This window comes from Halichondria panicea, chromosome 1 (assembly GCF_963675165.1).
Source record: "Halichondria panicea chromosome 1, odHalPani1.1, whole genome shotgun sequence".
Lineage (NCBI taxonomy): Eukaryota > Metazoa > Porifera > Demospongiae > Suberitida > Halichondriidae > Halichondria > Halichondria panicea.
Genome location: NC_087377.1, coordinates 6643231 through 6657718, shown reverse-complemented (window position 1 = coordinate 6657718; position 14488 = coordinate 6643231). Strand labels below are relative to the sequence as shown.

Here is a 14488-nt window from a genome sequence, read left to right as displayed (position 1 = left end):
CATGTCTGCATGAAAAATTGATTCGTGAGGGTTTTAGCAGACACGCTCGACAGGTCAAACTACATTTACAAGCAAATGTTGCATCAGTATAGAGCTAATGCTGAATGTAATAGTGAACACTTTCAGGCTAGAACGCTAGCAATAGCCAACTATGCTGACAATATCAAAACTTTTAAGACTCTATGAGTCTGTCTTCATTTAATTGTGAATTATCGATCCTGCAAAAAATAAATCATATACTACTCAATGACAAAAACCAGGAGCACATGTGCTCCTGCAAAAACTTATACTATAGCAAATCTTAACAGCTAAACAAAAGCAAATGGATTAGTTATTCTCTTCAGAGATCAAGCCATTCATTAATGTGAACAAAATACCAAGGAGCAACAACAATACATATATTGGGCTGTCTAAATGGACCTTGATACTAGAGCCCCAGATTCGTGGCACAAAATCGTAGTGGTCATCTTTCTCTAACTTTGTAAGCCTAGCGTGAGCCTGAATACTTGCTGTATGGGGCTTGTTACGTCGTTCATATCGTGAATGTTTAAGATATTCCTTGTGTTCACAATTTATTAACTGTGAGCCGATGTATGCCAATGTAAGGAAGATTATTTGGTTAAAATTGTACACCATTAACGTAATCTCGGAGAAATCATAGTGACGATCACTTCCACTCGATCCATTCCTCCACGACAGCAGCAGTTGATCTGTTTCTAGCGATGCACTAATGTAAAACAGTATCCAAGGGATAATAAACCACACTTCAAAAATGTCAACAACTTGCTTTACACATCTCCCTTTTTGATCGTAGTCTTCCAATTTCGTTTTATTATATTGGTTGGTGACATCACAATCTCGCAGCGAATATTCTAGATAAGTGGTGGGCTCTCTTGTTTCAGATTCTAGTTTCTTGCCTGCCTTTTCCTTGCCTTCAGACCAAATCACTTTTATGCCAACCACTGATACAAGTAGCAATAAGCGAATAACAACATCATGTATGTAACGTATTATGTCCAGACCCCAATAGATCAAATGATGTTCGTAAATATAGCTGTTACAACTTGAAGAAGAATCTTCCCCATTTTTTACTTCAAGGATAGTCCCAAGAATCGGTATAGCTATAGATGATAAGGAAAGTACAAAAGCTGTTATAAACAGTGTAATGTTTGCTTTACAGCTCCCGTTTTTGCAGTTTTTTAAGAATGACCCAAAAGTTATGTTGCTTTGACAAAAGATAAATTTGTAGATATGAATGTGAAGCACAAATGTTTCAAACCAGCGACCAATGTACAAGCCGCTATAAACTACCATTGTGAATATGTATTCTTGGCCAACTTGGCTTGCATTAACTGATGGACAGGCTTGTTTCAGGAAAACTGTTGTTGACAGCTGTCGTAGAACAAAGAGCGGGAATTTGATCAGCAATGTCACTTCAACTACTACAGCTAGCAGTATAAATAGCAACTTCTTGCCGGCCTGCATGTAAAAGTACAACGTGTCAGTAAATAATTGTATGCTGTGAAATCAATAGGCTTTACCGATTAAAATATGTATTTTAATCGGCCTGGATTCGAGGCCTATAAGCTCTTAATAGATCACTAGAAACCTGGTAGATCCATTAGTGGACTTTAATAATTGAGGAGAAATGTTATGACCATAAAGTATACTTTCTGGCAATTGTTCAGGAATGCTACTTCTACCAGTTCAAGTGGTATATACGGCACCAGATGTATGTGTGAAGGGAGGGGTTTGGATTAGCAAAGGAAAAGTTATAAATTTTAGAGCGTTTGCACATCTGGTGCCGTATAAGCCTCATGATCCCTTCTACCAGCACTGCATGCATGTGACAGTACATCCATTGTGTCACATATTATAATTATAGATACGTATACATGCATCTTATATTAAATGTCTTTAGTCTATGTATATGTACTACTGACCTGAGCTTTATCTTGATCACCGCTAAGTACCATCTTAAAAGCCTATAGATCAATCTATAAAGAATAGGGTTAGAGTTAGACCATAGGCATAGATGTACAGCATAGAACTTTAATCAGCATGTGGTCATTGAATGGAGTCAAGTCCTGGTAATTAAGGCCAGTAAAGTCCCTGATGAAGTCCTGCATGACAAACCTTTTGGGAAGTCCCTGGTAAAGTCCCTGACAAACCTTAGATTAAAATTCTAGATAGATGCGATTATAGGATAACAATTTTATAGAGTCTATAGTTATTTTAATTAAGCAGTGTTAAACTTAGAATATGGCACAGAAGTGTAGTACATGTGCCAAGAAAGCAATTTGTTGGTTTGTGTTTGGAGCTGTGTGGGTAGTCTTCAGTTGGTTACTGTTAATAACCAAGAAAGCAATTTTTTGGTTTGTGTTTGGAGCTGTGTGGGTAGTCTTCAGTTTGAGAGGGTTACTGTTAATAACCCGGTACGGAATTACAGGATGGAACAAGTGCAATTTCAACGATAAAAGCAGCAACAGCACAAATTCAGAAGCTGATATTCGCCATGACTTTATCTTCACTACTGTTGTTTATGCAATTCTAAGCGTGTTACGACTTTTGGAATTCATTCTACTAGGAAAGCAGTTTTACCATTTCTTTTTCGAGCAGAAAGATACTGATTCAAGAGTGTTCTTTAGAGCAACTTCCAAAAGATTTTACTACCTACCAGTGATATTACTCATACTGGCACCATACATTTTACTCGGGTTTGCTATTCCTGGACTTGGAATCTTTCAAGAAATTAAATATAGTGAAAGCCGGTCACTGGAGTGCTCTCGGCACTACCATGAAATTTACATAACTTACTGTGCTTTCAACTTTCTCCGTTACTTATCAGCCTACATCGTCCGGGCATTGATGATTTACGCTACACTTTATTTGAGTAAAATCTGGCCTCTTGATGACTCTCCCTGCGAGCGCACTGTAAAGCAAACTCAGAACTCTTCCTCTAAACATACCGAGCCCACCGTGGAACAAACTCAGGACTCTCCCCCTGAGCTCACCGAGGAGCAAGCTCTTGCTGATTGGAATTTAGTAAGCAAGGACTGGAAATTGTATGACAAAAACTACACAGAGATTGGAAAGAAAGTTGAGGCTATTCAAGAGCTATTTCAAACTTGGTTTATTGTTCCTTGGATTATCTATCTTGTAGCAACTTCTCTGAAAACGTACAATATTCTTCGTCCTTGGAGAGCTGATAGTGATGGCGACACACCAATTGCAGACATTCCACAAATATTCTATCTACTTTATAACCTTAACCAGTTCATCACCTTGCTTATTCCTTATCTTTGTGCTAGGAAAATGAACACCTATCATCAAGAGTTCTTTAACAAGTTGAGAGAAAACCAACTGAAGAAGTTTCAGGATAACCCAAATCGTTCAACGCTTGCTCGACGACTGGCAGTGGAATGGGAAGAGGACTTCGATTTCTTGCCTCGCATACCCGGAATAAACATACCAATTTCTCTCGGCAACCCACTTTACGTCATATTACTTCTTTCAGGAATCTTCTTTTCGATATCTGAGTCACTGCTTTCTACAAAATAAACTTTGTTGTACTGGTTAGTTTATGTAGCTGCCAACTGATAGTTTGTCAACTGTTATAATAGTGTGCCTGTTTTTTGTATGTTTGTCTGATGTATAGCCATGCATGCTAATCTAAATGGTAGCAAAAGTAAACAGTACAAATCACAATAACACGAGAATGACAGTTTCCACTTACCTTTTCTAACTATACTAAACAAGTAATAAATATACAGGTATATTTCTATTTCGAGGGTATAAACTTTTGCGGAATTGACTGTTAGAAATGTTTTCACGGAATAGCAGCTTTTATGCAGCATGCATGCATGTGATATTAAATTTGTGGGTATAATTGTTCGCGGTAGAACCTTGATCAGCGAAAACCACAAACATTTATACCCTCGAAATATATCCGCTATACGGTAGTTGTACCATGGATATCAAGGGTGTATTGGATTTGTAACCCGAGGGAATACACACAACAGCACGAGGGTAACAAATCCGTAGATATCCATGTTACAGGTAGCGAACACCTATTGGATTAGAAGCTGTTATCCAAACCCATTTACAACTGAACACTGTATGTATTGTGTGCTTTGTGCACCGTATTGCGTGCTTGCACTTGACAAACCACATTTACAACTTTAACACCTGCACATTTTTGTGCTTTCCACAATTTTTTTTACAGTAGTTCTAGGAGATGGTCCTTATTGGCACATGGGCCCTAGAGTATCCTGAGAGTTTCAATTGATATTCCTTATAGTGTCAGAGCACATCACGAGAATGACAGTTTCCACTCACCTTTCCCAACCACACTTAAGGTGTGTAGGGTCTCAGTTTTTACAATAGTTATTACATGGCTATGAGTGCCGCCAGGAGTGCATGAATATCCCCAGTGCAAAACGCCATAATTATACTGGCACTTCTATTCCTTTGATCTCAGAGGTCAAAAGACAACAAATGTATATGTATAGCGTTAGGCCCAGAAATAATTATGCGTATGTCACAATTGATCTAATTCATCTAGATTGTCTTTTCATCTATAGATTGTGTCGGTCAAAAAGCAAGCATGTATGTGCTCAAGTTTATAGAAATTCTGTGGAGCAGTTTTCCTCGATGATTGGAGCAAAGTGAAATCCAGTATCCAACACTCTGAGCGTCCAGAGTGTGAGTGAGGAGGACTTTGGTCACTACCAGTGTGAGATGAAGAATGCCGCTGCTAGGAAAGTGGTCCTCATTGTCTACAGAGCTCTCTATAGAGATGAGATAAGTGAGTTATCTAGCTACTTTTCCTATGATGTGGGCCGTATTTTCATGGAGTTCCCCCATAAACTTTTTTCGATCAGTTCTGGCTTATTAAGAACTTACATAGCTAGCCTACATTGATTCTGCAATTGTGTAAGTGCATGGGTCTCATGTATATGCTGTTATGTCATCATTCTCACAGATAATGCAGCGACTGAACTGGCTCATGAAGTCCTCCACACAACCACTGAGTCAGGTGTCGATCATTATATTGTTTGGTGTACATTTAACAGTATATAGCTATACTACACATGACAGTACGAAATAATGTGATTTATTTCTTTAACAAGGAATTTCTATGTTTACAGTTCGTCAGAATACAGCAACTGCAGCTCAGTTGAGTCAAGAGTGCTCGGAAGAAGCTCTTCTCCAGTTGTCTACCCCGAGATTGCTGGATACAACGAATACAAGTACAGGCTAGGCCTAAGTCATGCTATAGGTTAGACGAAATCGATAACGATCCGAGACTCTTCAACAGTACCCAAGCCAAATTTCACACTGCTCTAATGAAATTGAAGAATTGATTTGGACAATCCATCGAATTCGACAGCCACTTATGGTCGACTAGTGGAAATTATGGTAGCATTTCACAAGGCTTGTATCAAGCATACAAGTAAGTTACCTAACATTACATAATTATAATTATATAGTAATCATTGTATAGTGGCACTTTTTCACCGGTGCAAATTTTCGCTATTTGGTTCCAGAGCCCTCAGCAGAAATGTTCGTGGGTTCTAATAACTATTCGCGTTCAATACCTGGAAACCACACCCACCAATAGCTTTGCATGTGAAATACCGGTGCCATGGGAATTTATCTCAGTTTGAATTTTCATGTCTTCTGCATGTCTGCCCTCGAAAAATTGCACCTCACGAAAATTTCCCACTGTATGGTATAGTAATGTCATTAAAGAATAAAAATGATGCTGTTAGCTAGGGGTTTCATTATCGTGCATTTAGATGGGAATCTACATGGGAATACATGTATATGGGCTCAAAGGAGGTATACTATGGGACTTAGTATACCTACAACTAGCCTTGTTGTCTCGCTAGCTATACATCGCCAACTAGGCCTGGTAAAGATGCTTATTGGAGGAGGCCTTCTTACACAACTTTGTTTGACACAACTTGCAATTCATAGCTACCACCTAGATCTAATACCTAGCTACCTATAATAGTTAGCTAGCTTCAAGATAACACGGAGCTATTTTTGTGATTTCGGCAAGAGAAATCATTGGAATTAGTTTAATCTGAAACCATTCCCATTTACAATCTCTACCATGCATGCAGGCCTAGTTGGCGACCAGAGTAGGTACGACAGGCGAGGTGCAGCTAAAGTAATTAGCCTCTGATTACTCTCAGCAAAAACATACGACTTGGGCGGATAATTATTGCTCAATCAAAGGCTAATTGCTTGAGCTGCTCCGCCCCTGTCGTACCTCCTCTGGTTGGCGACTTAGCATTATTTTAGTGTTATTTTAGAGACAACTCAGTCCTACAACTTACTTGGTATCCCATTGTCAAGCAAAATACACTTGTTGTATTGTATAGTCAAGCCTAAATCCCATAGACACCGTGTCTAACTGTTATGTAGAGAGCTAAGAGGTTAATTGTAGAGTTTACAATGTTCCAGCTAAATGGCTTCACAGATACATTGCTGTTTTGCGATGTACAACATCATAATTAATCTATATACATCCGACTAGAAAAACATTTGCAATGTGAAAAATTGCTAGGATTGGCCAGGGGAACCACAAAAAAGCGTGGGAACAAGAAATCAGACGAGAGCATAACTCCAATCCGTTACAACGTCAATCACATGTATACTGGTAGTTTTCCCATGTTTTCCCAGCCAATATGCCACGCAATTTTTACTGGTGGAGTGATGACCAATCCCTATATATATTTATTATACATCCATTTTAGAATGTGGGGCACATAATTATGATGATTTGTGATGAATTGATGTTCCTAATACATGCAGTGTTGAGCACAGGTACACACAGTCCATCCATGCGTAGTAACATGCACGGACCGTACTGGTGACTGCATGGAATGATGTGGTGGATGGAAGCTAATAGGTGGATCTGGAACACAGTCTATTATTTAATATACTATGTATTGTACATGTTCATGACGTTGTAACGGATTGGAGTTATGCTCTCGTCTGATTTCTTGTTCCCACGCTTTTTTGTGGTTCCCCTGGCCAATCCTAGCAATTTTTCACATTGCAAATGTTTTTCTAGTCGGATTCCCTTTCTTTTTCAGTACAGTTTACGTATCATGACATGCATAAGTGGAACGTCAAGAGGCAGTACAAGAAGAGAAGACAGGACTAATCAGATATCTTCTCGAATATCTCTGGACTAATAATTATAGTATAATGATGTTTATTGCTTGATAATTAGACCCTATGTTGAATTTGCGAATCAGTATTAAATGACAGCCATTTTAAGAGCATGATATCTAGCCAGTGCATATAGCATGCCTGTCAGAGAAAGGGAGCTAGAGCTGAACAGTGTGAAGAAAAGGAACACCTCAGGCTCTGGAAAAGCACTGCTGCACTGATTTTAGGCGCACGGTTTATTAGCCACGCCTATCTATTATTATTGGCCACAACGCAATTGCTGAGTCATTAAAGATGGCGGAATTGTCTAGGTAAGAGAAATAGAGACTGAGAGGTCATCTGCCTCGTGGAAGCAATCGCAAATCTGAAGAAGCGCTTTGTAATCCAGGTTGTAGTCGTTTGGAAACCCTGTGCAGAATGTCCTGGAGATGGCTGTACTTGGAGTAAATGCTGGGCAAGAAACTTACTTACTTACTTACTCACTTACTTACTTACTTAGTCAGTCAGACAAAGAGCGGTGAAACGTCGAAATAGTGCAATTTTTAAAATGAAAATATTCATTCATTAAAATGTTTATGGATTATGAAATGAGAGATACAAAGAGAGAAAAGGCTAAATAAACTATCTGTTCAGCCAGTTTCTTGATGTGGCCTTTCCCTGCAGAGATAGAACAGTTTGAACATGAGTCAAAATAATTGAAATATTGCTAAACACGGGCAAACCCACTGCCAATCCTATGTAAAACCTACTGGTTTTACTAATACACCTATAATTATGCCTCGAGGCGTAGCCGCACGAGGGATACGGTAAAGCTGACTGTGTGTGTGTCTGTCTGTGTGTGTGTGTGTGTATTCCAGCTATAACTGCTCAACGGTTACAATGCGACGAAAACTAACAGCTTCTATAGGCTTCTAGCCACGTTCTCTTGGATTTTGATTCGTGGATTAGCAAACTAAAGCTTCTTTCTCGAGTTATGGCTAGTTTGACTCACATTGAAGGCTGTTGCAGTCTCTTCAGAATCTTTCATAGCATCATCTGTCCGCACAAACTTTCTATTCAACATATGAGTTAGCCTTGCACTAAAGCGCTAGCTTTTTGTTAGCTACAATACTCAGAAAATATCTGTTAAAACAGCTAGCTAGCAGTACAGTAGCCATTTGTAAAATTGATCTCTTTGGACACACCCTTTAATTATTCCTGTGGATGTAATGCGCATGCGCGCTCATTCCCCATGTGTGAGAAAATAATATCCAAGATCCAGATCCAGATCCTCCTGGCAGAATCATCTTTGTCTTGAGGGCCTGGTAAGCCACAAAACACTACCATATAACAATATAGATAACAATATGCATGTACACAGGTCTTTTCTTCTTAGATATTATATACACTGAACTACAGATCCTGGAAGAATCAATTTTCTTCTTTCTTGATGTCCTGGTAAGCCACATAATACAAAAAATAATAACTTACAATAGATGCATGTAAATAAGTCTTTTCTTCTCAGTGACTTTATATAGATAAGCTAACTTTAATATAAAATTCATTATAGATAACACTCTAATACTTTTGAGCGAAAGCAAAAACATGGCGAGAGGCATTAGCACAGCGCCAGCTTGAACACTAGTTATACAGGCAATTGAAAAGTGGAGAAATTGCAAGGATACATGCAGACACACATCTTTTCAGTTCTTTTAATTAGAACATGTGAACTCAGGGTTAGCCAACTCAGTTTATGTATTGCACTATTATTTTAATCATACCGGAGCTGATCACTCTAGCATAACAATTATCGTGTATTTTATACAGTTTGTACATGTGCACAATTCCATACAAAGACAAAACTTAACTGGAAGTAAAACAGTTCACAGACTGAGACTACAATTATAGTAAAAAAGGGTTTGGTGGGTGAGGATAAGATATTATCGAACTGACCGCACCTGTATAATTATGATTATTTATTATTATACTGAATATTTACACCAACAGCGTTCATTGCATTTGATTGGAGATTAGCTATAGCTGTATTCTGAACTATACACCGGAGTGCAGAAGCGTGGGTGGCTGTGCTAAGTCGACTGCTCGCTCATGATCCATGTCTACGTGCAAAAAATTATTATTATGGTCAACAAAGACTTTTTTTACAAGTACATGTACTATAATCATTAAGGGGCTGCTTTAATAATTGAAAAACCTCAGGATGCTCGTTGGCTGCATAATAATTTCTCGTATTTGTGAACATATCAGGTATAAATAATTGCCATGGTGGTATAATAATTATGAATAGCAAACTATAAGATATCTAAACTCTTTGTAAACAGTCAAAACTACTAGGCAATTTTTTTAATCTTTTTTTTAATCGATTGTGTTTAATATGTGCTACGTAAGCAATACTGCTGTCAAACTCATATACTTGTTTCGAACCTTTGATGAATTCAATTGGTGTGTGAACACGAACCGATGTCATCAGTGATAATCTACCCCCAAACTTCCAGTTGCCAGAATCCGAATATTCTTTTATTCGAAGGATTCTGGTAATGTTACCATCTTTAACGTTTTCTGGTGGTTGTGTCAAGCCGCAATCTGGGAAAAAATTATGCCAGTGGAATTTAACAGCTGCTTGATTGTCTTCTGGTAAATATGTATTCAAATAGTACTTCATTGTACTTTCGTTCGATATTCGTGGAATGAAGAAATCATCCATATCCAAAAATAGTGCGTACTCATATGAATTTTGATGTCGGTACAAGCAGTCGTGATATTTAAGAACCTGAGAGTGGTAAAAGACTTGCGTAGAAGAGAAAATAGTTTTGTAGTACTGTATTTTCAAGAAACCATCCTCACTATATTGCTGAAATGTTCTCAAATTCCTGATTTCATTCATACACTGGTCGTCAACGTTTATTTGAACCAGATCAACTCCTAGAGTCTTCTGATATCTCAACCACTCGTTGAACCAATGTGGAGTAGATCCGAAACACATTGTACAAACTACAACTTTATTTTTGCTTTCTTTTCGTTCACCTGTTAATAAGTATGAAACTCGAACAGTGCTTGTTATTACTTTATCTGAGTTTGGTGCTGGACGATACGTGACAAAAGCTGTACTATTGTCATGGGCTTCAAGATCATAGCATGTAATCATTATTTCCTCGTGAGTAAGATTCGGAAAGTGGCTTTCAATCCAACTAAAGTATAGAGTTCTAGTTTTGTGTATTTTAGCACTAATCTCATCAACACCACAGCTTACAATTAAACCAAACTTTAGTATTTCCTTTGAAGCTTCGGCAAGAATCACTGTGGAGTTACTATATCCATCTCTTGGCCGCAAGTCAATAAACGCAGAGCGAACAACGAAGTTAATAATCGGTATCAGCACTGCACTCAGTGTAGTCTGGTTGCTTGACCCCTCGTTGTCAGTGTCAGCTTGGTGCGCTAATTGGTAGGGGTGATCTGTATATGAGATATGGTTAGGAATATTGATGGGTCGTCGAGTATTATCCTTTTGCAGGCGAGCTGGCGGATCCATATCTATGTTCACAGGGAGTTTCACTGCATTGGGTGGTAGAAATACATTTCTGATAAACCAAAGTATTGATAATAGGCAGAAAATCGAAGCTGCTGACATCAACAGCTGTTTTCTCTTGGATTTGAAGCTTAACACAATTTGCAGTCTCTCCATCACTATCAGCCAGTACAGTTAGGGTGAATACTGACTTGAGCCCAGCAACAGCAGCTCAATAGTCTTATCTATACAACTATAAAGCTGTAGTGTAGACATTGCACATTGCAGCCACTCAGATCAGAGCCGGCCACTGTACTCGAACTTCTACTCCGATCCACTATACTTGTACTCCAGAATGCCAGGGTCATAGGTTAATCTACTCTGGCCACGCCCTCCCCAAACCCCTAGAACTTGGTAGATGCTCAAGCCACTATAGCTATTTACATGTATTCTTCTATACCTATTTCCCACATTATTCTCTCAGTGTATAATTATATAGCCTCATCCCCTGCAGGCCGAAGGGAGAAAAAATAGATTCCGATCTAGCGCAGTGAAGAGGCTATAAGTGAAAGGGTGGACAACATAAACCATATCCGATAGTGCATGCTGTCATAACCAATTAACTATGCCTCGGATAATTATCTACCAATCAAGAGCTAGTATATACCTTAAAGGTGACATATTTTCGCAGGTATTAATGCGAATGAGAGTAAAATTGCCAAAATGTGTACTCGCAAAATGATGATTAAAATGACTTATGAATAATATCAGGAGCCCATAAATAAGAGAAGGAGTGGCTGACTACGGGGATCACGTTTTGTAAGTGGTTATATGACCGCTGAGCATACGTTGAAGTTAGCTGCTCCTTCTTATTTATGGGCGGGCTCCTGATACACAACTTGAGCAGAATTTAGCAGAATTTCAGCAAAAATTAATGTGCTAAACAATGAATTCACAGATAAATCATGTCAGTACAAATACTTTATACTACACTGAGCACTGACTTTTTTTACTTCATTAAGCAGGTGCCTGCAAAATTCTCACCAAAAAAATGCATGCAGCACAATTACCTATACCCAACATCTATATATAGACTACTGCATGAGGATGTGTCATGTTTAATGTTTGCATACACTGGTGTTGGATTACTGATCTACTTTCACATGCACTCACAGTGACTTCTGCAGCTGGAAAATGAGAATGAAGTTGCATGTAGTACTAGCAGTGTTGGCATTGACTTGGACTTGCTGGAGTGTAGATGCATTTAAACTTACATCTTCAAAAAAACCACAGAAGGTAATTAATGATGTTCATACTCTTAGACAGGACTCTAGATTATTAGTAAACTATATTTCGTACTATTTCAACAAAGTTATATTAATTACTATACATCTATTGAGGCCCCACTTATAATTTTCAGCATAATAATAGATAGTAATACATCAGTAGTGCTCTGTAATTTCACATATAACGGCAATCCAATACAGCAAAAGACAATACAGCAAAAGAATAAGAACAACCAACTGTTTAATACTGCCAAAGATAAGTGGAATAACCAGTTAGGACAACCATTGAACCTTGAGTGTGACGAAAAGAATGGTGAAGGTATTTTTCAAGTGCGAAGTGAGTTCCATGCCAAAGAAAAAGACCGTCAATACTTATGGCAATGCCACAGTGTTGCTACGGAACCCATGACAGACTGTACGTGGAGCAATGAGATTAATGAATTTCAAGGTAGCTTGCTCTTTATGTGCCAATCGAACTTCGTTATTAATGGAATTAGTAGCACCTATAATCCTAAAAAGCAAGATAGAAAATGGAAGATCAAATGTTGCCGAGCCAATAATCATTTCACAAGAGCATGCAAAATTTCTGAGTCTATCAACAAATTTGGGAAACCCTTCTTCTACACTTCTAAGGATGAGTGTTCGGATCCTGGTGTGATGACCGGTCTGGCTAGTGAAATAAACCGGGAGTCACTCAAGTAAGTTGATAATTATGACCTAATTGGCTTAGGCAATAACTTTGAGCAACACAATTTTGACTCAGTATTGTATTGATTTTGACAACTTTTCTCATTTCCGCAGAGATAGGGAGTGGAAAATATTGCAATGCTCCTATGCTAACCAGAAAAGTTGCAAGTACAAGTGTAATAGCATACGCTCAAGAGGTAACAAGAAAAGGAAACATAAGCGTAAAAGTCGAAAACAAACTGTACACAAAGAAGAGAGTCAACCCGAATCGAAATTAAAACATGAACAGCAGCAGCATTTTGGGAGGGGAATTTCTACTCATAGGCACCACCATCACAGTAGGTCGAGTTTGAGTGAATTTAAGCATCATAATCACCATCATAAGAGTCATTTTCAGCAGGACAACCATCGTACAAGGCATGAAAAACATTTTGCTCACAAGATGAGGCATCCCCATAAAGAAAATGAAGATATTGATTCTAAGTATGAAAGAAAACCACATAAACATAGGCATCATCCTCGTGCTCATTATCATCGTCACAACCATGTACCAGTAGCAGACACAGTTGAATCTAAGCCCCACGAATCAAAACAACAATCTAACCAGAAACCACCTCCCTCACCAATATCGAACACAATGGTTGCTCCAAGTCCTGGATTACCAAGGCCAGTGATTCCTAATATAAGATCGAACAGCCGGGCATATTTCCCTACACCGACTGAGAACAATCCATGGCTGACAACACCTGGTCTACTGAGACCATGGCCAGTTCCAATACAAAGACAACCACGTCTACTATCAACTCCAACCGCAACAAATTACATGGAGAGTTCACCACCGATTACACCATCACAACCTATGAATGGACCCCAGATAGCCCCTGTAGGTCCGAATTCCAATCCTACAAATCTATTTCAGCACCCTCAATACATGGCACCATTTTATTCAGCTCTAGACAGCAGAATATCGTCTCCATATTATTCATACAACAGATTTCTTGGAATGCCTCAGACACCATTTCAATTGCTCAGGGGTATCACACTCCATCCACAAAATGCTGAATTCAGTTATCCAAAACAGACTTACGACTTCTTCCATCCAACATATCCTCCACTTATATCACTACCTCAACAAGACATAACTAGTCCCAACTGGCTTAACGCTTTTTACAGAATTAGTAGTTTACAAAAAAGCTTGCCTAATGAGGACAGAAAAATATTACAGGAGGCATTATTAACTATTGCTGCGCATCATCTTCATTCCCATGTACCGACTATGTCATTGAAGAGCCCTGTGAACCCTCATATTCCTATAGAGATACACAATAACAATGACGCTTACAGCAGTTTGAAGAGAATTCTTGGTGAGCAAAATCTCGAAAGACCTCTGAATGTGCACATTCATCTACCAGAAAGTTACAATAAGGAGAGCATGCACCCTGGGGGCACGAATTTCCGAAATCAACACACAGCAGATCAGCTTCCAATAAAAAATACAGAAATGCACACTCGACATACATCACATCAAGAGATGCGGCCCACCGGGAAAACTTTGGATCAAAAGCGTTTGGTACACAAAATTAACCAGTTACTTTCTAGGCTCCCAAAGAATTTGAATGTCCAGTCCGACATTCCTAGAATCAAAACTGATCAAAGGATCAAAACAAGAGATCACACTACTATTGAGCGACCGAATTATTCTAAATCAGTGGTTAGCCTAATACCTGCCGAAGCCCCAGGTGCACCAAAAAAGGATGACAAAATGGAATATATTGAAGCACTCAATAGATTGTATTCTAGAAATACTGAACCACTTAGCAGTTAG

At 38.7% G+C, this 14488-nt stretch overlaps 3 protein-coding genes across 3 annotated transcripts in view; 1 reads left to right on the top strand and 2 right to left on the bottom strand.

Annotated features, from left to right (window-relative positions):
• LOC135338447 (uncharacterized) overlaps positions 1–14488 on the top strand; it is a 19905-nt gene extending 5417 nt beyond the window's left edge. Inside the window, exons 4-9 of the mRNA XM_064534583.1 lie at positions 4584–4807; positions 4985–5038; positions 5151–5455; positions 11866–11986; positions 12178–12674; positions 12778–14488. Of these exons, the coding sequence (XP_064390653.1) occupies positions 11885–11986; positions 12178–12674; positions 12778–14488 (2310 nt within the window). The 5' untranslated portion in view covers positions 4584–4807; positions 4985–5038; positions 5151–5455; positions 11866–11884. The remainder of the gene's footprint in view (positions 1–4583; positions 4808–4984; positions 5039–5150; positions 5456–11865; positions 11987–12177; positions 12675–12777) is intronic.
• Positions 217–2145, bottom strand: LOC135338454 (uncharacterized). Its single transcript, XM_064534626.1, has 2 exons — positions 1944–2145; positions 217–1479 (listed from the first exon to the last, which is right to left on the bottom strand). Exons 1-2 carry the CDS (start codon positions 1974–1976, stop codon positions 328–330), a joined length of 1185 nt encoding a protein of 394 aa, XP_064390696.1. The 5' UTR covers positions 1977–2145; the 3' UTR covers positions 217–327.
• On the bottom strand, positions 8832–11046 carry LOC135338480 (uncharacterized). The gene has a single exon (XM_064534627.1). It carries the CDS (start codon positions 10865–10867, stop codon positions 9488–9490), a length of 1380 nt encoding a protein of 459 aa, XP_064390697.1. The 5' UTR covers positions 10868–11046; the 3' UTR covers positions 8832–9487.